This window comes from Ochotona curzoniae, unplaced genomic scaffold, assembly GCF_017591425.1.
Source record: "Ochotona curzoniae isolate NIBS_2020 unplaced genomic scaffold, NIBS_Ocur_1.0 contig_2210, whole genome shotgun sequence".
Classification (NCBI taxonomy): domain Eukaryota; kingdom Metazoa; phylum Chordata; class Mammalia; order Lagomorpha; family Ochotonidae; genus Ochotona; species Ochotona curzoniae.
In genome coordinates this window covers 34,220,019-34,244,289 of record NW_024465369.1, presented here as the reverse complement: position 1 = coordinate 34,244,289, position 24,271 = coordinate 34,220,019, and the positions used below count along the sequence as shown (strand labels likewise).

Genomic DNA, 24,271 nt, shown 5'->3' with positions numbered 1-24,271 from the left:
AACATCAACACTCAACAGGGTGCCCACCACCTCCCTGGGTGCCCGTGTCCCCACAAAGGGTCCTTCTGCTGACCCCGAAAACAGAATTCCCAGGCTGGATTACAGAGGCAGCTGGCAGCCCAACTGCTCCATTCCACTTTATAAACTCTATAAATTTACTCAGCAGCATGTCAGCAGCTGGTGTGAGGGGTATGTGTATGTGAAGAATCAGTTTAAAGGGGAAAGTGAATTAGGAAAAATATCCCTTGGGAAAATTTGTCAAAGAAGCAGATACATTCATTTAAACATACACTGCAGTGATCAGCAGCCAGCTTTGATTGCCATCTAAACAACTGCAGCTTATAGGTGCCTGGCATGGAAGCTTCTGTAGAACACACATGCAAAAGATGCAAACAATGTGAGAAATTACCTTGGCACAAGATCTCTGAAATTTGTAAGCTGTAAATCTGTTCATTTGAAAGAGGGCAATATAGATAGAAATACTGCATTTGGAGTTCATTAAAGAAATGAGCACAGGTACCCTCATTACAGAAAAGACCAACTCCTGGACTTTATTTCCTAATACCAAGTGTCCTGCACAAGAAATATCACTGAAAACAAGAAACACGTAAGGTAGATTTAAGACTAAAAGACAACAACATTATTCTACAACTTTCATAAAACAATCAGTTCCTAAATGTAGATTTGCCACTGTGACTGATCATCCTTTGGCATCAGGCCAGGGGGAAAAGAAGCCAAAGATTACATCATCTATGGTTATATCCAGGTTTTATCATTTGTCCAAGGGATTTAAAATGTGATTTACCTGTGGGCCAGTTCCTGGTTTCAAGTGAAAACCAAAAACAAGTTCAAGGTTCACTATTTTTTCCTCATTTTCTTCAGGTCCGCCTCCAGGGTCCTAAAACAAAGAACAAAGTGTCATTGACGAACTGGTGTCACTCTCACTTCCTGTGCGGAGGGGATCCATCTGAGCACGACTTTTGCACTTTAATCAACTGCTCAACTTTTAGCTATTCTGGATTAAGTGACAAATTACAAGATGAATGGCATATGAAGCCTTTGAGAATTTTGCACTTCACAGTGAACGTCACTACCTTGGGTCTCGGTGCATTCTGTGTTATGCACCCCTCACCCGGGGATGCCTTGTGAGATATCAACTGTTGAGTTTCAGGACACTTGAGGAAGAGATTTACAAGCTGTTCCCAAAGATGAACTCTGAGCTCTTTCAGAAAATGTGGCCGGAGGATGAAGCAGGGGGCAAAATATACCTTCAAACACTTCACTGTGGAAAGCCACAGCTGCTAGGGGATGAGTAGTCTTCTATGTACTGCAAGTGCCTGATTTTTTTTGAAACAAAGTATATCCTATTCTTCTACATTCTATTCAAATTAATACATTAAATGCAGTATTTCTTCTCTCCATTCTTTTGCTGTCCTAGGTTTCACCCAATTCCAATCTGAAAATATTGGAAAATTCTAAAAATAAGCAATTCATGATCACTTTATTGTTCTAATTGCTCTGTTTCATCATTGTAGATTCCACAACTCATTCCTGTGTCTATTTTATCAATCAAACTTTACAACAGGTACACACGCGCAAGAAAAAGCAGTGTATGTAACGTTCAGACCTACCCCTTGTTGGGGGTCCACTGATGATTCGGGGCTTATCTCCCATCGATGTAGAAGACAGATATGGATACAAGTTGCTCCAACACTAAATCCCTCATACCCCAGAACACGTGACTTTCAGACCACTGTTGCAGGAATTCCTCCAGTGACTTGCCCATCAGAGAAGGGCTTCTGGAGCCAGGTGAGAGGCCACGGGATTCTCACGGCTAATGTTGGCACTTACACCTCCCAGGATCTCAGATGAGATGCAGTATTCTTATCAAAGATGTGTTAATATTTCAACTTGTGGAGAAAAGGGGTGTTCAATTTAAACACCTCATAAGCTTCAAAGAAGCTTTGTTGGACAGATATGATTACATTGCACTTCAAACAGCAGTGTCCGACACGGGCAAATCTAGGCGTGGATGTGACAGGTGCACATGCCAATAAAAAAATGCATGTTCTCAGGGAGACAAAAACTGTACTTACCTTAATTAGCGGTGGGAAGTGAAACAAGTTTAGGTAATCGTGGGTCAGTTTCTCAATGGCCGACTGTAAAGACAGAATCACATGACATAATTAATGTCTCAATATCAGGAGAGGATTAAAATGACTGGGGATACACGAAAGCATTCTTATTTATGTCGTTTGTAAAACACCTGGGGCATGTTAAGATCCATCGTCTATGGAACATAAACCTGACTTAAACATTCAGGGGTTGGTTTGTAATTAAAGAAACAGGATATTGTAAAGATGTTAAGCCTTAGCCTAAGCAATCTACAAAATTCTTCTTCAAACGGCAGTCATGACAAGGCAGTGTCCTGGCATACAGACCACAGCTGTCACTCGGGGTAACGGTAGGAAGACAAAGCACTCAGCAAGCCACACCAGGAGACCAAACTTTCCCAAGGGCTGACTATATGTTGGACTTCCCTGGGAATTCAACATTCCCTCAAAGAAAGTGTAAAGGAAATTGGAAAGGAAAGGAGGGCAATTTAGGTTGACTTCTCGGGATATTCATTAGGCATAATTCAGCTTTTTCTGTGAATAGATCATCTGTAGAGAATAAACTGGTAACCTGAGGAAAATCAGGTACACTTTTTAAACACAAATCAAAATTGCTGACACTTGACAAAGGGTAGAGTACTCAGGGGATGCTCGGCCCTGCTCCTGACGCCAGCTCCTCTCCAGGAGGGCTCGCAGCCTCACGGGAGGAAGGCTCACAGACAGGCTGGAAGGGGGAAAGGGGCAGGTGCTCGACATGGTGGTCTCTGTGACGCTTGCATTGCATATCACGGCGCCTAGGTCAAGTTCCGGTCCTGCTCACGATTCCAGCTCCCTGCTAACACACCTTGGGAAGCCAGCAGGTCATGGTTTAGGTGATTGGATCCCTGCCACTCACGTGCAATACTGCATTGAATTCCTGGCTCCTGGCTCTGACCTAGCTTGCCCTAGTTGCTGTGAACATTTGGGGAGTGAATAAGCGAACAGAAACTGTTTCTCTCTCAAGCAAAAGATGACTAAATAAAAGGGGAAGGGACAGCCAGGTAGCGAAGGAAATGTGAGTACACTCCTTTTCTGGTTTAATCACCCACTCTGTCGGGGCTGAGTGACTCTGGGAAAAATACAGTAAAGGTGTCTTCCTTCGCACAGGACTAGGGCATGTTCTCCCATCACCTTGTGTGTGTGTGTGCGCGCGCATACATGCCCACGTGTGTGGGCCATTTCTGACAAGTACCAGGAGGCCTCCTCCAAGTCCCCAGACACTCACCTGGGGTTACAGGCAAAGGTCCAGCTAGCTACAAGTGTTATTCATCCTACTGGAGTCTACACAGGACCTCACAGAGCCAGCTTCTGGGCCCTAGCTCCGCCCCTTGCCCTACCACAGACGCTTGTCCCAGAGTACCCACGGTGGAGCTAGGTTAAATGGAACGCAAGGGAGAAAGGGTGGAGGGGGGGAATAGGGCTGAGCCTCCAAGAGCACCCAGCTAACAGTTCCAGTGAGCCCGGCAGGTGGAACGCGCAGGGTCCTCAATGCGCAGACACACCCTCTGACCATCAGCCTTCCGTGCACCTGTGCGCCCACTGCCCTGGCAGATGCTGCCTATTCTGTCTTACGGAGCTCGGGCATACCCATGGGCTCTGCGTGGATCCCACCTCAGCTTCCAACATGGGCTGATTGTCGGGGCACGTTGTCTTGGTTTTTCTGCATCATTAAGGCTCTGGTTTGAATCTTAAAGCCTTTTCAACATGGATTCCCACATGCCTTTCTCGTCCAGTCTCCAGCTTCTGGGACAGGTGTGTCCCCCTCTGGCTTTTTCTCTTGGATGGAGTTCCAGGGCCCTCAGCAGTTGCCTGCCTTTGGAAGGCACCGCGGTGCTGTCCTGGCTGGGAGAAGAGTGCTCCTTTATGGGCTGTGAGGCTGCGGAGCTGGGCTTTCCTTCTAGCGTCTTTCTTTAATGAGGCCAAACATACACCACACAAGGAACCTTTTGCAAGGGACCTAGCTGAGCTCGCTCACACGGGAACTGCCCCCCACTGCGGCTTCCCAAAACATTTCCGTCACCCTCTCGGAACCCCCTGGGCCCTCCTCCTCTTGCATAGCTCTGGCTCCTACCTCCACAATGGTTCTGCTCCCTGGTGCGAGGGCTCTGGCGTGGCCGGGCTCAGCACGAATGTGTGCGCAGCCCCGCCGCGCCTTCCTTGAGTGTCCCTTCTGCAGCCTGCCAGCAGCTCTTACCTGTGAGTTGGTGCTCCCCTCTGTCCCCTAGCGCTTCTGCTACAGGAGCCAGGCCTCTCCCAAACGAAGGCGCTCCTTCCTAACCCGCTTTCAAGCTTCCAGAAGGGAGGTAGAAAGGCAATTCCCAGCAGCCCTCACAGCTGATTAAATTCCAGGCCCCTCCCCCAGCCAGCTGGAAGTCCTAAGCATCCATCCACCACGCCGGAAGCGCACCTGCCTTGCATCTCTGCGCCCACGGAGACCCACGCGTGAATTTTCCCCCTTCCTTCCTGTTTTTCTCTAGCTCCATGTTCTTCCCTCTCCAACTTTTGCCTACATTCCCAGTTCTGCTCTCCTCCGTGGTCCAGCTCCATGGCTGCCTACGCTGATGAACATCTCCATTTCCAGGTTTCCAGCCACGGGAATGAATCAGTGGCACATGGCAAGCTGCAGCCTCACCGCATCCCTTCTTGGGGAAGTTAAATTCCTGCTGAGGCACGAGTCCTCTTGGAATGCTCACAGGCCCAGTCTTGTAGTTAGTAGGCACTCACTGAATGTGCTGAACAGGAACCAATGCAGCTGGACATGGCTCGCCTTCATAGTCCCACACAGCAGAGGGAACCCTTGGAACTTCCTGCGATGACTCTGAATACTCAAACCACCAAGACCTTCAAGTAAGGCGTCATGGGCCCAAGGTGTTATGGGTTCATTCCTTTTCATCCTAACTGGTCCTTTTTCAGAGGCAGCCATGGAGCTGGTGGGGGTGGGGGGTGGTGGGTAGAGAGTGGGACCTCTTAGGTTAGCATTTGCCAAATAAGGCAAGAATCACAAACATGTTCCTTTCAGGAAATTCTCTTCAGGAATTCTGAAACATCTCTGCAGAAACGTTTGCTACTGATGCTGCAGGGAGCTGACATGGCTTTCCTGGGAGAATCTGCGCACACCCAGGTGGAGCCCAGGTCCCTTGCCAGCCTCTAAGGCTTGTGAATTACACAAGTTTTCCTGCCCAATGCTCAGGAATGCAAGAGATGATGAGGGCCAGACTTCTGTCTTGGAAATGGTGTTGGGGGTTAGGGTCAGATCATTCCCCAGGGCATGCCGCAGGAACTATAAGGAGGCATCTTTATGTAGGTCTCAGCTCTGTAGAATTCTCTGTAGAGTTCTCTTTGGGTTTCATTGGGGATTTTTCTAGAAAGGACAATGTGAGCAGCTCTGAGGGGAGGGGAAGTTACCTAGTGTGTTGGTGGAGCCTTTGGGGTGGTATGGATTTGGATAGAAACTGCTTTCTCTACTGCTGTTTTATTCTCTGTGTTCAATTTCAACATTTATTCTTTTTTAAAATTTGAATGGCTGGGGGACATAGAGGGAGACAGAGCAAAGAATTCTTCCATTTACTGGCTTACTGCCCAGTAACTGGCAACTACCAGGCTGCAAGGGCTAGGACAGGCCAAAAGTGGGAGCCAAGAGTTCAGTTTGGGTCTCCTGTACAGGTGGCAGGGACACAAGTATTTAAGCCATCACTTGCCACCTCCCAGGATACATACTGCCAGCAAGGTAGGCGGGAAGTAGAGCCAAGGGCTTAGCCCCAGGAGTCTGGATGTAGGATGTGGGCGTCCCAAGCAGTGTCCTAAATGCTGTGCCAAAACACTGCTCTCCATTCTTCTTCCCAACTTGTACACACCCCTCCATCCATCCAACTTCTCTCTTGAAAGACACTACTGATGAATAGCAATGCCCACACAGAATCTGCACATCATTCTTGCCAGGTGTTCAGTAACTAAAATCAAACACCTGAACAAATAAAACCAGATCTGGTTGCTAACATGGAAAGGAAAAAAAAAAGCAGCAGCAATAATAGCATCCGTGCCCCAAACACAGCTCTGGCTGGGACACTCCTCAGCGCGAAGCTTCCTTGGAAAGGCGTGGGGAATTAGAGGGTGGCATCTGTCCTGTCACAGCTATGATTGCTGATTCCACACAGTCATGTGACTGCAGCCTTCCATGCTGGCTGCAGTTTCACTTACTTGGGTCATGGGTGAGATCTAGTATCTTAGGGGTTCCTAAGGGACACTCGGTCCTGCAGGCTACCAGGGAGCCCCCCCCCCCCGTTGTTCTGGGATGGGCCCAGAACAATGTTCTCCAAGCAGCACACGTCCCTGGATTCCAGGCTCCTCCCCTGCACACCAAGCCTTCTTTCAATGAGGCCATTTCCCTGAGGTCCTCATCCATCACCCTTTTGCTCTACCCCTGCACCTGGTTAATCCCTCCTCATCTTTCAGCATGTCGTCACTGAAGCCCCTCAGGCCAACCCCACCACTGCTTTGTGGCATCTCTTCCAGTTGTCCTTTTACCCTGACTTCATGATATCTGTTTGTCTTCTCCAGCAAACCTGAGCTTTGCTGAGCTGCTCAGGGGTGAAGTGTGAGTGTACCCAGGTGGGCTCTGCTGTGTGGGATTAGGAGAAGTCAGGGCTCTGCAGGGCAGCAGCTGAATGGCGGCAACATGGCAAGCAGCACAGCCTAGAACCTGGGATCCACCTCACGGCAGGTGCCCCACCAAGACTGGGCTCACTCCCTGCACGGTACCTTTAGATGGATGATGTGCCCCTTGGAGACAATGCCCATGTCCTTCAAGTCCTCTTCCTCCAGAAGCAGCAGCCGCTTGCCTGTGATGTTGTTCTCCTTAAACAGGCTGGCGTACACGCTCATCTCGACGGAAGAGTCACCTGGAGGAAGTGGTCAGGAGGCAAGACAGAAGTCAGTTGACACCAAATCCAAAGCAAAGCTGACGTCATGAATTAGGAGGGGGAGTCATGCTACTTGCCTTTTGTGACGAGCTGCTGAACCCAAAAATACTGTGGAAGAGAGGACAGATTTGGTCTTGAAGATTCGCACACAGTTGGTGGCCAGTCATCACAGAGAAACAACACAGCTTGCAATGGATTACAGTATCTTTCACTCCAACCTCAGCCCACACGGCTAAAATTTAAGTTTTTCTGCAGTTTTAGCACCTGCAGCTATCCCTCCCTAGGCAGTATGAGACACATGAAGGACCCATGATACCCTTCCTTCTTGTGGGGCAGGGGGTGACATTTTTAAATCCTTTTATGAGGTTGTTACTGATGTGGTATGTACACTGAGGTGCCAGCGGTCACTCAGGCTGCTGAGGGACCCTAGAGCCACATACACAGCAATGGACAGAATGTTCTGGGCTTGGCCCTGAAGGAGTGCCAAGGCCCTCAAAGTGGAGTTGGTGAAGTACCAGGAGATTGGACCCAGCAACCCCCTACTTCTTGCACCTCATCTGACCAGCTAGCCTCACTCATTCACCGGAATGAAGGCATGCAGGCAGGAAGTCAGACTCAGGCCCTCGGATTCTTGGGGCCTGGTTGGGGGTAGCAGGCCCTCACCACTGGTATCTTATGCAAATGGCCTGGAAGTCACCCAACCTTAGGACAAAGCCTAAATATAGCTGCTAGGGTCCAATGCTTTTATACAAACGTCTTTCCAATTGAGATGGGCCAATTGACAGCTGGGGATAAAGATTATCCTCAAGCCTGGGGAAGGGAGAGCTGGGAGCCTCCTCTATGGAGATCATCAGCCCCATCTGTCCTCCCTTGCAGAAGCCAAAGGCATTAGCTGACATGGGGGAAGTCTTTCAGTTGCCACAGACAAGGACATGCCCAGGGGCCTACAAGCCAGGTTGGGCTGTGTCAACAGGCTTGGAACAGGAATTCTCTCTGGTCACTAAGGAAAGAAGGCATGGCCATGGGACAGGTAGAGTAGCAGCGTGCCTCAGGGTTTGGTTGGCTGGAGTGTAGAGTGCAGGGCTGTCTTTGGTCTTGAATAGGCTGCTTGCCGCCTCTCAATGGAGTGGCTCTGGCTACAGCTGCAGGGATTGCCCGTGGTCGGGTCCAAGCAAGGGTGGTAAGTATGAAGCCATTCCCTGTCAGAATGCCCTAGGCGGCCGGAAGCCCTGTTCAGGGCACACCCAGCCCAGTTCTGCCAAGATCGCACTGATTCACCACTGTTCAAAACCACATGGCATTGGAGGACAAGTTCAGAGCAGTATGTTTATTTGGTCTCCTAGGTCACCACGTTCATTTTGCCAATGAATTTTATTGTCAAGTCCTGGGATCCTTTCAGAGCCTGTGGGTGAGATTTTCTTACAAGCCAGGAGGAGACCCCTGCTATGCGCTCACAGTTTTATTGTCAATCCTTATTGCATTAAAAACGGGGGGTGGGAGGGATCTCTCTAGAATCTGTCCTCTTCCTGCTCAGCTTTCTTAAGATTCCAGCCCCTTTAAGCTGCATTCTAAAACCTGTGGACTGATACTGGAAACAGCTGCTCAGCTCCAACAAGGCATCGATACACGCTTACCACATCATCTTCGGTCCACGCACCAATCTCAAAGGACGGCAGCAGCTGCGTGGGAAATACGAAGGAAATGAACAACAACACAAGGCGATATCACTTTGAGGGGTTATCCTCGTCTCTCACTTAGCTCCCAGCCGCTGCTCTGGCCTCGTTCCTCCTGCAGAGTGGTGGAGTGGAAAACAATTTTCCTGACCTTCAGAGGGTGTTCTCAGTGCTTGCAGGACACTTGGACCCCAGCGGCCAGTACCACCACCAGTCTCTGGAAAACAGCTCCTTCCTCGGTGTGTTGTTTCGGGAGGGGCTTTGTACAACCTGGTATATTACTGTCTTGGTTCCTGGCACACACACAAGTGGTTTTGCACCCTACAGTAGGGTCTGCACAATCAGGATTGTTGACATCCACCAGAGAGCAAATGGAATCCCTAACGGGAGGATCTTTTGTTTAGTCATGAAAATTCCAAACTGGTAGCTTTGGGTAACCCATAGAGATTAAGGTCAGGGTTGACCTTCTAACTGTTCAACTAGGAAACTCACTTGTAGCATACTTTCAAAGCCCAGAGGTAAAGGGATGTGTGAAACTGAGCCATGTGAGGAGCCACAGAAAGTAGAGTGCTCTAAACAGACGGAAAGTGTCCCCTGTCAGGTGCACTAATGTGAAAGAAGACTTTGAGAAACCTCAACGCACACCGTTTCCAGAGCCAGAGAGCCCCATGGCCATTATCTCAATAATCAATGCTTACTTAATTAAAAAATGTCTGTGCGGCCGCTAGGTTACATTAGAACTTGATGGAGTCATTCGCCTACCTAGCTTAACTTTTAAAATGTTTGGATGGCACAGGAGAGAGCATGCATGGCAAAGTATCACTCAGCTTCTTACAAATCCTGATTTTTTGGGGGGGGGGGTAAGAGAAAAAAAAGCAGTATTTGCATATTTGGCTGATTGCATGATTCTTGTCAACATCAGAGGGTGTCAGGGTCAGCCTCCCCGACCTGCATTTATTTTGTGCTCACATGCTTGAAACTCTGCTGGCAAGGGCACAGTGGCTGCCTGCCAGGAGCTTTTTAACTGGGTGGGGGGAAGCAGGTATGGCTCATACACAGGCAAGTTCAAGGACACCTTCATCTTGGTTTACTCAGTGCCTTGCAGACAACAGCTGGGACATTTCTGTTGAATGACTCTGCACAATGAATCTAAGTCAAGTGTGCCCTTACTCTAAGATGCTGAACTCCCTGGCAGAGTTCAATGTCTGTGGCCGGGTGTCTTCATCAAGGATTTCACAGACTGAGACAGAGGAATGAAAGGCACAGGGGACTGCAGGGCAAGGGAAGGGGAGTTCAGAAGAGAAGCAACCAGGCAATCACCAGCAGTGGCAGGAGCTGGAGCTAAGGGAAGGGTGGTGTGTATGTTTCCCTAACTGGGCACAGAGGCAGTGAGTTCACTTTGGAGGAAAGGAGGCCTTTCGATTCCAAGGGGTCAGACTTTTTTTTCTTTAAATACCTGCTGTCTGGGGGAGGGTGCTGCAGTGTAGTGGGTTAAGCCACCAAGTAAGACACCAGCATCCCGTTTTGTAGTGCTGGTTTGAGCCCTGGCTGCTCTGCTTCTGGTTCAGTTCCCAGCTATTTAACATGGGAAGAAGGCAGCAGAAGAGGATTCAATTGCATGGAGCCCTGTCCCTCATGTGTGGGAGAGCTGGTTGCAGTTCCTGGCTGCTGGCTTTTGTCTGGCCTAGACCTGGCTGCTGAGTCCATCTGGGAAGTGAACTAGTGGATGGTTCACTCTGCCCTCAAAATAAATAAGTCCTAAAGAGAAAAAACAAACCAAAAAACCCACAAAAATCCACTGGCCAGAATAGACATGACTGTTTAGAATTTGGACAATATACACAAGTTGCAAGGAGAAACTGTGCACTTGAGTAGCCGCAATGACAATGCCACGTATGCTCTGCTAGCCCGATGCCGCTGCTTTCCCCCACGTCACAGACCCCCTCGCTCCTCAGAGCCACATGGGAGTTGTCAAAAACTCACCTTGCTTTATACGTGGAAAGACACTTGAAGAACAAAATCTAAAGTTGAATCAGATTAAACAAAGTGCATGCCAAGTTTTATTTCCTGGCAGCTGCATACAGCTGCAGGCTTGTGCCACTCCCTTCTTCAACCACAGAAACAAACATGCTAGAAGGATCTGCCTGATTAACTCCTAAGGGGCTGAGTTATAAAAATATTTCACAGCATCCAGGCTGCCTTTCTTAGGAACTAACGGGGATGTTGGAACATTTTGATTTTCATAGGATTCCCAAATGTTGTGCTCAACAAAATTGCAAAATGCATATTTTTGATTAGAACTGAGGTCACACATCAAACAACGGATCACAACCAAAGTTCTTGGTTTGAGTGTCCATGGGTGAGCCAGTGTTCTCCGGTGCTGCAGAGGGTTCCTCCACAGGATGCCAGGTGGTCAGGCATGGAGTCTGTTAACAGATCAGTGCGTGGGCCCTAGGACGAGTTCTAAGCCTGCCTGCCTTCCTTTCTCTTTCCTTTACACTCCAATCGAGACTTTCAGAGACAACAGCTGTCTCTCCTGTGTGTGTGTGTGATGACAATGACTCCTTCAAAAGGTGTTGGGCGTCGGATCTGACACAGCAACACAGAACAAAGGGGTTTACTGTCAAAACGTTTATTGCAAAATGGAATCTTAAAACAAAGGAGAGCAAAGCAAACTTCACATCAAAACAGTCAAAATGAATTGTATGACACGGAGTACATTGTGGGCTTGACGCTGGAACTAGCAACTTCCAACCACGAAGTTAGTAACTCAGTGGTCTGACTGCATCAGAGTAAAGATTAATCTTCCATACAAACATAATACAAGAATATTTGGCCTAGGACTCACTCAGGATAACATTGCAATCGAGTAACTGAGAAAAAGCTTGTTAAGCACGCGCACGCACACACACACACGCTCACTGATACAATAAAGTGATAATGCCATCTATTCAAAGCTCACACTCAAAGGATATAAATATTTTCTATTTTTTAGTACAAAAGTTTTAAAGGAGTGCAAAAGCGGTATGTGCAGTGTATCATAGCTGACGTTAAAGCATTCTGCACACAATATAAAGTATCTCAGGTAGGCGCTTGAAACTCTGGTTGGGGTGTGAATCACCACATGCCAGAAAGCTCCTCACAGGCAACAGGGTGCTCGGGCAGCTGCAGGCCGAGGCCCCAGGACTCACTTCCCAGTGGAGCAATGCTGCATCGACAGCTATAGACTACATTACAATCCAAAAAGAAAAAAAAAAAAGCCCAAAAACCCACCAAAAACCCTAGCAGATTCTCCTCTCTGGCAGTGCTTAAAATCTACACAGGAAAACAGGCTTACTCCAAAGCGAAAGCAGCAGACGGTGCCTGATTATAGAAAGAATATGCTCCGTTCCGTGTTCCTTATGGCGAGACTGTTCTAAGGGCTGCAACAAGTCTAAGCGAAACACAAACCCCAGGACTAGCAATATGTAACTCGAAGTCAGTCTGCAAGCTTTCTTTGATCAAATGCTTACCACTCTGGTGAAAATGCTGAAAAATCAATGTACATAGTAATGGGCTGTGGAGAGTCTCTGAGTCTCCCCTAAGTCCTTCCCCACCACTGATTGCTTGATTTTCGGGGGTCAGGTGTGAATACCTCTGTGGCACAAGGGCTGAAAAACTCACCAGGTGACAAACCCTGGCTGCCTACAAACTGGCCCGCAACAGGTACACAGCATCAGGAACAACGTGCTTTAGGCTGCTACACTCTTCCTGTAGGTTACTGATGGAAAATATTAAACTGTCATTTTTGCCTTAAAAACACAGCTGTTAGGAAAAGGGACCTTCAACGTCATCTGGCTGCCTGGCACAGCCACAGTTGCCTCGATGGCCTTTCCCATTTGTTGTGAAACTAACGTCACAGGAGTCCTGCCTCCACACTACCCCGCTTTTACCCAGTTCACCATTTCATAAAATCCCACCAGCATTTTTCAGGGGCAAAGAAACCACTTCTGTAAGTGGTGACATAAGACAAAGCCATGAACTCCTAAAATTCACATTGTGTCACTGTGATTCTAAAGCTAACAGCTCTTGTGCGGCACTCGGAAGTGGGCAAGTTGAGCAGGCTTTCCAGCGGAAAAGGGACAATGCTTTTGGTGTTTTGGGGTCAGATGAAGACTGTCTGTGGCATGTAGGATGTTACCACTCTTGGCACATTGGTGCCAACCAGAAATGTGTCCCAGCCCTCCCAAGCCCTGCAGGTAAGAGAAGTGCCCAGGTTGGGAAGTACTACTGCGGTTTCCTCACAGTCCACATCACCATGCCTTGAGTACAGACGCGGAGATGGCAGCTGGCATCTCCAGCTGTGTCACGCTGCCAGCTTTCACAAGTTAGGGCTTCCCATTCTCATTCTGACATCTTTAACTTTCTGTGTTTCCCTTTAACTCTCCTCTTACCACAGGTACTATTTTGTCTAAGTCAGGTAATGGGAACTCAATCCAGCACTGCAAGTTTGCCATTTTAAACACATTGAAAAGGTGAATCCAAAGCTGCATGGATGACATATTTAGAATGCTGCATATGGTCAATCATCTCTCTTGAAACATTAGGAAATCAAACAGTCCTACAGTCTTCTAAATTTAACTTACAGATAGAGTGAGGGCAGTGTAAGATTTGGTTTGGGTGACTTCAATTTCAGGGTTACTTGCCAATTAGAAGGCAGTCAGCTTGGAACAGGAGGTAAAAGAGACAGTGTTGTGTACTCAAGACCACAGCTCGAGTCTTCATGGAGAATGCTTCCAAGCTCCTTCCTGAGGCCAGCTCAGGTTCCCTTGCAGCTTCCGGTGCTAAGATCCTGAGCTGCAACCATCTCTGGAATATCGGTGAGGAAAATGGCAGCATTTAAGGTGCTGTGGGAAACACTGCCTAACTACTGAGAGATCTGGCTCTGGGTAGAGGGTCCTATAGCTTTTCTCTCGTGCCCCTATTTGGCCAAGGTTCTATACTCCTACACCAAAACCTGGAGTTTAATCATATGGCTTCTAGGTAGAGTAAGCAGATGTCTGGGTCGGTGTCATGGGGCTCCCAGGCCTAAGCGTACAGCTGACTCTTCCGGAGTGAGTAGCGAGGCTGACATTTTCAGATCTGATGCATGCATTGTGCAGCCCAGGGAGATCAGCCTGCCACCTCAGGCTCCCTGATTCCCCACCAGTGAGGCATTTCCTGTCCATACGTTACCAGCCTCAGCACATGCTTTAGGGCTTACTCTCCTTCCTTGCCTTAGTTTTTATCTAATACCAATGTGTTACATATAGGAAGCATCTGTTTTGTTGACTGTCCATCTCCGCTCATTAGCACGTGAGGGCTGAGTGCCAAGATTTCCAGCTGGCTATTTTCCAGAATGGTACCTGGCACTCAGAAGGGGGCTCAGTATGGATCTGCTGAATGCACGACTTCATCTTTGCCAGGAAGAAGTGCAAGAAGTGTGTAAGCACCAGGTCTTTGGCTGTTGAGCCTGAGTGTCCAGGATGGGCTCGAAGCCAATAGCTGCAAGCCATCCCTTAGGCTCCACTCCAAGGTTCTCTGCTGGGGAGCAGGGAGCACTTCCCAACATCCAGGCACAGACAAGGCTGCCTCTCTCTTGGGGGCCCATGTGTCAAGTCAGAGAAATAATGGCAGAACGGGCATGTGTGGAGAAAGGGTTCACCTTTCTTAACCTGCAAATGCCTCTGGCCGGGTGAGCCTACGCAGGGTTCCTAGCTTTTCCAGAGCAACAGAACAAGTCTATGTGGCTTACATTCTAAGAATGTTCTGTTTTGAAAGGCAGCTGTTTTAAATTCCATTCCATGTTATCGTGTAAATATCATTTGAAATGGGTAGCTGAGTTTTCTATAAGACGCTGAAAGCACTTATTTGTCAGGGTCTTTCCAATGGCACACTGAAGGATGTTAAGATTTAGTGACTGTGGGGCCCGGCACAATAGGATAGCAGCTAACGTCCTCACCTTGAATGCCCTGGGATCCCATATGGGCACCGGTTCTAATCCTGGCAGCCCCACTTCCCATTTAGCTCCCTGCCTGTGGCCTGGGAATGCAGTTGAGGATGGCCCAAAGTCTTGGCACCCTGCACCTGCATGGGAGATCTGGAGGAAGCTCCTGGCATCAGGTTGGCTTAGCTCCAGCCATTGCGGTCACTTGGGGAGTGAATCATCGGTTGGAGGATCTTCCTCTCTCTGTCTTTCCTCCTCTCTGTATATCCACCTTTCCAATAAGATTTAGTGAATGTGACTGGTCACTTACCATGGGCCTAGCACTGTGTTGAGTGCTTCACACACATTACTGCCTACAATGCTTGTGACATTCTTTGGAAGTAGGTTTTTACCTAAGAGGAGCAAAACATGAGATCCACACTTTGTCCAAGATTGTAAAGCAAGTAGACCCAGCATCGTGATCAGACTCTGGATCCTTCTTGAGGCTGTGAAGACTGTTCTACAAGCTCACAGCCATGGTATGTTCCCCCTAACTCCTCAGCAGTGGGCACAGCACGCTGGGGTAGCAGCAACGTACACTTCTCATGGGGGATTAGAATCAGTAACACTATACATTCCGAGAGGATTTTAGTGACTGAATATACTCAGAGGCAGTAACATCCTATGCTAAAACTATGCTAAAACTCCAATAGAAAGGACTGTGGTCAAATGAATGAATTTAGAAGGGGTGGGGGGAGTTTTTGATGTTTTACTTTTCTTCACTACTTACAGACCCTTGTATTTGAGGAGAACAGTGTCTGATGGTTCCAGAGCTGATGAGCAGCAGTGTGGGACAGCACGGGAACCCTTGTGGGCAGGCAGGTGTGCTGAGCGGCCTCAGTGGCTGACTTCTCTCCGACGCCCCCACCGCCGAGCGGGGCCATGCACAAGAAGAGACAGCTCTGCCAGGCGTGGTGAGCGGAGAGCCTTCAGCCCACGCTGCTGCTCAAGGAAGGGGCCCTTCCCCTTTGCTCCTCCTTTTACAGTGACTGCTTCCTTCCCTCTGTTACGTGTCTACACATACATTTAGAATCCAGGATGCTTACCTCCCTCTGGGAAACCAACAGACGGACAGATGGACAACCACACACGTACACGCAGGCAGGCAGGCAGGCCGCCCTTGCTGCAAGAGCAGGGTGGACACGCACTCAGCCTTCGCAGGCCTGCCTGCCTGCCTGCATCCTTTTTGTAAAGGATGGGCTCAATCATTGAGGCCACAAGTGCCATTCCCAGGGCTGGGACTGCTAAGAAAGTCTGCAGCGGCCACTTGCTGGCTTCCCACTTCTGCAGAAGTGCCGCTGAGAACACCTCCCTGCTTCTACTCGGGGTAGCTGTGCTATTCAGCATCACAAACTCCTGCCACTGAGGTGTTCCTGTAACAGTATGCTGCTGTAAGCTCCCTTCAGTTCAGTCTCCCTGTGGTTGCATCCGCAGGTCAGTCCATCATTTCTGAATGACATTATGGAGTACTGCCGTAAGAAAAGAAAGATATGTTCCAGAAGATACGAGTGTCAGGGAGAATTGGGGGGTTAAGAGCGCTTGTTCAAAATGTTAGTTTTCTTAACCAACTGGATAAAAAGAAGCAAAGTCAATTACAAACTAAAACGTTTTCATGTGAAAAGAAAAAGGTGGGATATTGGCAGTTTAAAAATACTATAGTGTGTATAGGATCACAAATTTCTATAATCAGGCACCAATCTGCTGATTCATAAATAACCATTTTAGTTTCATCTCCCCTTGCCTCCCTCCCCCCTCCCCACTTTTCTGTAAGCCAATAAATCAAAGTGAAATTGAGAAAGAAATTACTGTCTTGTAACTGTGGCCTAGAAATGCAGTGCTTGGTTTTCTGCCTCCTTACTGGGTTTTGAACAGATTCAGATAACAAGTTTCTTTCTTTTTCCTTTCTGAACATTTTCAATTTTCTCACTTGGCTTTCTGCTTTCATTCGCTATTATTATCCAGGTCATCCTCCTCGTCACCATCGCCATCGTCCTCGTCACCTTCGGACAAGTCAAACTCCCTGAGCCCCAGGGCCAGGCTGACCTTCTTGCCCCTCCGCTTGGAGGTGGTTTTGGAGGAATTCTGCTTGGCTTGCATGTTTATCTGCATCCCGGAATGCAGCACGGTGCCTGCTCTGTTCATGGAGAAGATATCCCCCAAGCCCATCAGCACCATGGCCTGCAGCCTAGGGCTCATGCCGTGGCCCTCCCCGTTACTCGCTGCTGTGATCTGACAGGACATCTCTGCACTGTTTGACTCCTCTGTTTTAGATTCAAAGTAAGACTCCTCAGACATTCTTGCAGCAAGAGGCAAGAGAAGCTATCAAAAGAGAAGAAAGGACAGAAGGAAAAAAAAGAGAAATTAGGACCAATTCAAATCAGGGAAACAGATACCACAAAATCAGGCAGGTGTGCGCAGGAGGCAGGTGCTTGGGGACACGATGTATGCAGGGAATGGTGCGAGAATCACGTGGGGCCAGGCTTGCCTTTAGTCTACTTGCCATGATTCATCAATGACAGAATGAATCACAACCAAAAGTTTGCAAAGCATCACCCTGAGCCAAATTTCAAAAGCAAAGGGAACTGCACATTTTAAGTTCTCATTTCGCTTAGATTAAGAAAGTTTTTAGGATTTCTCTTAATTTTTTTTCCCAGTTTCACTTGGAAGAGATTAAATTGCAAAAATTAAGATCTACTGCCAAGAAGAAAAGCTTAGAGGAAGCACAAAACCAGTTTAGTGATTTCTATGATCCGGGGTAGTCAGTGGCTGTGCTTGCTGAGCTGGTACCTAAGCATCCACTAAAACGCAATCTAGAATGTTTATTACAGCCAGGTTTATCACATATGCTTATTCAAACCATTAAATAATTGATTTGTGAACAAATTTTACATTGTCTTGTCTAAGTTCTACATAAATACGTGGGCATATGCGACACTTGAGGAAAGGTCACAACTGAATGTTGCTACCTTTCACTATTCTATGATGTTCAGGATTCCTTCTTCTAACAGGGTTTCTCAGAATTCTCCTTTTCATTGTGGTTACAAACATCCTCCACCTGATGCCATTATTCTGAACAGCAATCCTGTCCCAGTAAACGGTGGACTTCATTTTAGGGTTAAAGCTGAAATAAAAACTGTGCTGCTCCTTCCTATGAGAAATAAGCAACTAAGGGGTGTGTTTTAAGTCTGGGTGAATGCATGATACGTAACAGACAGCTAACAAACTATGCATGTCTCTCACATTCCAAGCTAGCAGGGTCCTGATGGTTAGGACCAGTTTCATACTTTTTAAGGCAAAGTTGGAGCTGAGCATGAAAAAACAAAACAGCTTCCTTGGGCCTGGTGCAGTAATCTAGCAGCTAAAGTCCTTGCTTTGCACGTGCCAGAATCCCTTATGGGATGGCTGCTCCATCTCCCATCCAGCTCCTTGCTTGTGGCCTGGGAAAGCAGTGGAGGACAGCCCAAAGCCTTGGGATCCTGCACCCACGTGGGCGACCCGGAAGAGACTCCTGGCTTTGGAATGGCTCAGTTCCAGACATTACGGCCACTTGGGGAGTGAACGAGCAGATGGAAGGTCTTCCTCTCTGCCTCTCCTCTCTGTAAATCTGACTTTCCAGTAAAAATAAATAAATCTTTAAAACAAAACAAAACAAAGAAAGGCCTCCTCTGTCAGAAAAAAACCTCTAGAGTCGGCAGGTTCAATAATAACTTCAAAGAAATCAGCATAAAAAGACCAGGCCCACGGAGGAAAGCTGCTTTTCAGATGCTTAGACACGGGAAGTGGCATATTATTTCCTTTGCGGTCAAACTTCCCAGCTCTCAAATTCGTTCTCACTCCTTAGATTCCTCCCAGGGATTCTTCGGCACTGCTTTATTTCATTATTTCCTTGCATTACGTTCAACGCTGAAGATCTCAACTGATGTCTTTCAAATTTTTATGGTAGGCTACAGCCATAATTAAAATGTAGATATGATTCCTATTTATGCATAGAGAATTCACCTTCCTAGACGTCTTTGCTTGCTTTAGTTTTAGGAAAGAAAAGAGCGCCCGGAAATTAATCTGCTACAGTTCCGTAAGTTACATAGCTGTTACATGTTCATGATTGAGATGAGGCTGCGCACAGGAAACCTTACGCTCCAGCCACTTTCTTTTAAAAAGGCTTATTTTATCTTTCTCTCAGAATAAAGGAAAACACCGACCTACAAAACACCTGAGCACAAACTTTCGTTACTTCAGAAACGCCGGCTTGAAGCACAGTGTCACTACAAGCCATGCACTGCGAAGAAAGAAGACTTAGCCTTGGTAAGCGAGGAGAAAGGAAGAAAAACCTCCCTGAGCTTGTGGCTGCATGCAGTCCATTGTTAGATGGTAGGCCTCAGAGCAGTTTCTTTACGGAAAGTTTTCTGGAGTTAAAAACGCAAGCGTACAACCTACTGAGTACTCACAATGCTTTGTATTGTTTACAACATGTTACTAACACTGGTGACGTGTGTGTGACAGCCTGTCATTCTGCAGCAAAACCAATGCCAATGAACCAAAGTTTCCATAGCAGCCTCTCATAGGAATTCTTAGGAATTTAGTTTTTTTTTTCCCTCTCACAATAATACATGGAGAAAGAGTCAAGCCATGCAGTGCTTTGTAGCTTAAGACATCAGTACACTTGGAAAACAAAACAAGGCAAGCTCTCAGGCTTCAGAAGGCGTGCCGTGGGCCAGTGGACCCCGCACCTGCTGCTGCTCAGCGTGGGACAGGCCGTGCTCCTGGGCAGTGCCTGGAGTCATGCATCCCGGGTCTCCTGCCCCACCCATGCACCCAGAACAGGAAACAGCACTCAGAGAACTAAGAGTAAGCCAAATTCATGGAACTTATAAAAATGTGATGATTTTGAAGTGTCCCATGACAGTCTTATGCATAGCAATTCAATTCATTTGGGGGGAGGAGGGGGCAGAATTCTCTAGATACTCAGTCATTTTTGAAAAGTAAATTTGGTGGTAAATATTTGCCACTTCATTTTTTTCTTTTTTGAGTCAGACTGCTTCTCCAGAAGCAAGTTGGAAAGGAAACAGTTTCTTTCTGTAGGATTGGAAAACACTTGACAATTGGGCATTTGCTGCTTAATAGACATTAAGAATTTTAAAAGATGGGAAAACTTTTGGAAGATCACAAAATAAAGAGCATTCATGCACTTTTTGGTAGAACTGCCCTCAAGAATGAATTTAAGATGTATAAGGTTACTTTTACTAACATTACTTGGTAAGTGGGCAAATGATGTCCACTCAAAGACCTGGAAGAAACCAATTTTAGATTTATCTTTAACTCCTGGAAGTATTTAAAATACAGATCACTGAAATTTTCTGAGTCTCTCATATGCTAGCAGGTTAGCTGCAAGCATACAGACCATGGAATCTTTAAGGAGGTCTTTTCACATTGCTCTAAATGCAAGCATTGGGTGGAAGGCTTGTGGGGGGGGGTGGCTGGTGGTGCCTGAAACAGTGTGAGGCATCCAGGAGCTGGTCTCTCGAGAGGTCTTGCAGCCTTTAGCTGCTCATGGGTAAGGACCCCAAGCTTGTCATTTTCGGGTCTCATTAGGCGAACTCAATACTTTGCAGCACTAGTTGCTGCGGTGTGACGTCCATTTGCTGCTTCTGGACTGCCAGGAGTTCACGGGCAAGGGGGCACACGTCCTGGGGAGCTGCTGGATGGCCCAGGAGCACGCAGCACTTTATTTTTGTGATTCCCACAGAAAGTCATGCTGGGAGAAGACCGGCTCTGAAGGAAAGAGCCAGGAATAGGGGGAGGCACCCTTCCATGTTTTGTGTTTGTGGCACTTTGTTAATCTGACTCTTTGAGTGCAGTTGCATGCCCTGCAGCCAGAAGGGTTGAGAGAGGCCACTCACCGGGGTGTTGGACTGCTCGGTCAGCTTTTGCTCCCACATTTTCAGTCGTCTTTCTCGTTCTTTAAGCTCTTGCTCCTTACAGCTGAGATCCCGCTCTAGTTTCTTTAGCCTCTCCAAGGTGGCCTCAATTTCACACCTGCATGGGGAGAAGAGGTTGCACTTTCAACCTTGATGAAGAGACAGCCAACACCTCAGGCCGTACAGTACAGTGAGAGACTGACTGCCTTGTAGGCAGCTTGGACGCCAATGAGGAAGAAGAAACAGCTCCCATTTTTATATACCAACAGTTTTGTTTTTTTCCCAATGGAAAATAAGCTCCAGATTGCCACAAAGCATGGGGTGCAGCACAAGCCATGGCACCAGTGCCCTTGTTTAGCCATTTACAAATGCCCACATTCATCTCGCTCTTTAACAAAGCCCTACTGTGCATAAACTTATCTCTGTCCCATACAGCTCCAAGAAACAGGAACCAATCTCCCATGGTGGACGGGACAATGACACACAGGTTAGGTGACCAACACCACACCATTAGCAAGTGTCTGGAGATGCACTGGCAATGGATTTCTTCTCTTGACTTGGTTTCCTTGGCCATAAGAAGTGATGGTTATATGATGTTTGGACTCCCCTAACTTTATGATGCTAAGAATTACCTTAGCAACTTGTTTTAAAAAGGAAAAACAAACAAAAAACCAATAAGTCATAATCACGGGAGTACAGGAAGCTCCTGTAAGTAGGCCGCAGCAGCGTGGGGGCGGTTGAGGGCAGGTGCCCAGAAAGCAGGGGCTGCCCGGAGTCAGCTGTGCAAGGTGGCTGCTTGGCACCACCTCCAGCCACTGTGGACACACACCTGCAGAACAGCTCCCAGGGTTGTGGCTGGACCTTAAGTGTGACAGATGGAAATTCCTGGGTCTAGATTCGTGGACAATACAGCCAAAAGTTTACCCTTTCCTTCCAGGGAAATTCTGAATGCCAGTGGATGGCTTCTTTCCCTGTCCTGACAAATGGGACCTGAACGAATGAAAAACAGAAAGGTTCTGGGTACAGACTGTCTAGATGCACCTCAAGGAAAGGCTGCAGGGATGGGTCTGGCCTTGGGCCCAGAAGCTCTCGAATTCCCTGCTTCTCTGAAAGGTGACTGGTAGTAGCAGGGCGATCAGCTTCTGCTGTGTCACCTTCAAATGCCAACACTCTCCCCTCTTCTTACTGCTGCCTGAGAAATCGTACATGAATCTCACTCTAGTGTCCTAAGGAAATGCGGTAAGGGAGCCGCCTGTCAGAATTAAGGCTTATGTCATAAAATTCACGTTTTACTCATGATATTTCTGACAAAAAAGTTATGTTTATTTACCGACACATGTGTTTTTACTTTTCAAATGGAAGACTGAGGGAAGAAGAGATTAGATAAACTTTGACAACAAGGTGTGACCATCTTCAGTTGGTGGAGGCGCGGAGGGAGACGTGGAGGCTGGGGCTGGGCACACTCCACGGTGAGGTGGCAGTGGCCTACGCTGACATCTGGGTGGTGCTTCGGCCAAACAGTACCATCCCTCCTGCCAGTGAGACTGCTCTTGCCTATGCTCTTCTCCATCTGGGCAAATCGCCAACACCTTCTATTTCACTCATAGCTGGTCCAGGACTCATCTCAGGTTCCAACCCTGAAGACCCACCGTGACTTTGAGCCCTTCTGGAAAACAGACTAACAGCTAAGTAAATGGAAGGCCAAGGCCCAAACACGTACACTGACTGAAAAACGACCCCTTCCCATGCCTGTTCTGTGTAATGAAACCCTAGGAATTCAAACAGTACACCCCCCAGGTCACCTGCCCGGAAGACAACACCAAGACAGCCGTGCCCTTGGCGGTCCCTCTGCTTTTACTGGTGCACTGTTTTGCATCACATATATTTGTCGATGCATTTATATAATTTCCTTGTTCTAAAAATCTAGTTATGTGTCTTACTGGATGCACACTAGAATTTTTAACCACTGAACAAAACTAGTACCAGTTTTCCATACACTAGTAAAAGGCAATGAAGTGTAATTACCTTCTTTCATTAGGGAGAAATTTACTTTGAAATAAAAGGCCAGCTTATTAAAATAGTAATACAGTCTATATATTACATGACAAACATGAATATATAGTGGATATCATATATTACTTGATTTGCATGATACCCAAGTGGAAAAGGTTGTATACTATTTTGACAAAACTGAAATGTGGTTAACAGAAGTCCGTATTTTCAGTTCTGCTCACTCACTGCTAGTACTACTGAGTCAACAGGGGGAGAAACAAGCTGAAGATTTCATGAGCGAGGTAATGTTCAGCCTGAGATATTTTTCCTACCTTATCACAGAAAAGAACATAAAGTGCTGCTTTATAATCTTGTATTTATTTGAAAGGCAGAAACACGCATACACACTCAGATCAGTCTTCATCTGTTGGTTCGGTCCCCCAAGGGCCTCAACATGGGCTGGGCCATGCTAAAGCCAGGAAACAGGAACTCGATCCTTTATTATTATTTCAAGACTATTTATTCACTTTTAATTTCAAGGCAGATTTACAGAGAAGGAGAAACAGAAAGAAAGATCTTCCATCCCCTTGGTCCCTTCCCAAGTGGCCGTAACAGCTGGAGCTGAGCTGATCTGAAGCCAGGAGCTTCTTCCAGGTCTCTCACATGGGTGCAGGGTCCCAAGGCTTTGGGTTGTCTTTCACTGCTCTCCCAGGCCATAAGCAGGGAGCTGGATGAGAGATGGAGCAGCCAGGATATGAACTGGCACTCATATGGGATCCAGGCACATGCAAGGTGAGGATAAAGCCACTGAGCCTGTGTGCTAGGCCCAGGAAACCCATCCTTGTCTCCCATGTGAATAGGAAAAACCCAACCATGAGGACCAGGAAGCTGGAATTGGAAGCGGAGCCAGGACTGGATCCTAGGCACTCCACCATTATGGAATGCAGTTGTCCCCAGCAGCACTTCATCACTGTGCCAAATGCCTGCTGCTTACCTAGTTGTAAGTAATCATCTGGTTTTAAAAGTAAATTTCAGAACAGTTATTTAATTTTCTAGGAACAGACATGTCAACCGGTAGTTGAGCTGCCCATATCTCACATTGGCATAATCAGGTTCAATTCCTGGCTCTGCCAGCTTTCTGTTAACACACACCCTAGGAGGCAACAGTTATGGTTCAAGTCAGTGGGTCCCTGCCCACCATGTGGGTGACCTGGACTGAGCTCCAGCCTGGCCCAACCTCGGCTGCTGTGGGCACTTGAGAAGTAAAGCAGCAGATGGAGGCTCTCTGTGTGTTTCCCTGCCTCTTAAATAAATAACTTCACTGAATACCAAAAACCTAGTAGATGGTCTGTCCAGGCTATATATGGAAGCTCTAACAGGAAACAATTATTTTCCAGAAACAACACAGCAGGATTGGAATCAACTGCACTGTGTCTCTAATTTTGCCAAACACTCTTTACTTCCATTGCATAGTTCTAGGCATTAGACTGAAGGTAGAGAAAGGAAAGAATATTCTGAAGTGCCATCTGCCAAAATATCCAGATGATCCGACAAAACCATATACACACATAATTTAGACACTTGGCACAGTGAATAAGACAGCCTTTTTTCCTTA

At 47.3% G+C, this 24,271-nt stretch overlaps 1 protein-coding gene across 1 annotated transcript in view; it reads right to left on the bottom strand.

Moving 5' to 3' along the window:
• Positions 1–24,271, bottom strand: part of MAP3K20 (mitogen-activated protein kinase kinase kinase 20) — a 160,698-nt gene that overhangs the window by 26,053 nt on the left and 110,374 nt on the right. The window contains exons 11-16 of the mRNA XM_040971726.1: positions 20,647–20,782; positions 8,707–8,751; positions 7,150–7,180; positions 6,912–7,051; positions 2,097–2,159; positions 806–898 (exon numbers count right to left, since the gene is read on the bottom strand). Coding sequence (XP_040827660.1) covers positions 806–898; positions 2,097–2,159; positions 6,912–7,051; positions 7,150–7,180; positions 8,707–8,751; positions 20,647–20,782 — 508 coding nt within the window. The remainder of the gene's footprint in view (positions 1–805; positions 899–2,096; positions 2,160–6,911; positions 7,052–7,149; positions 7,181–8,706; positions 8,752–20,646; positions 20,783–24,271) is intronic.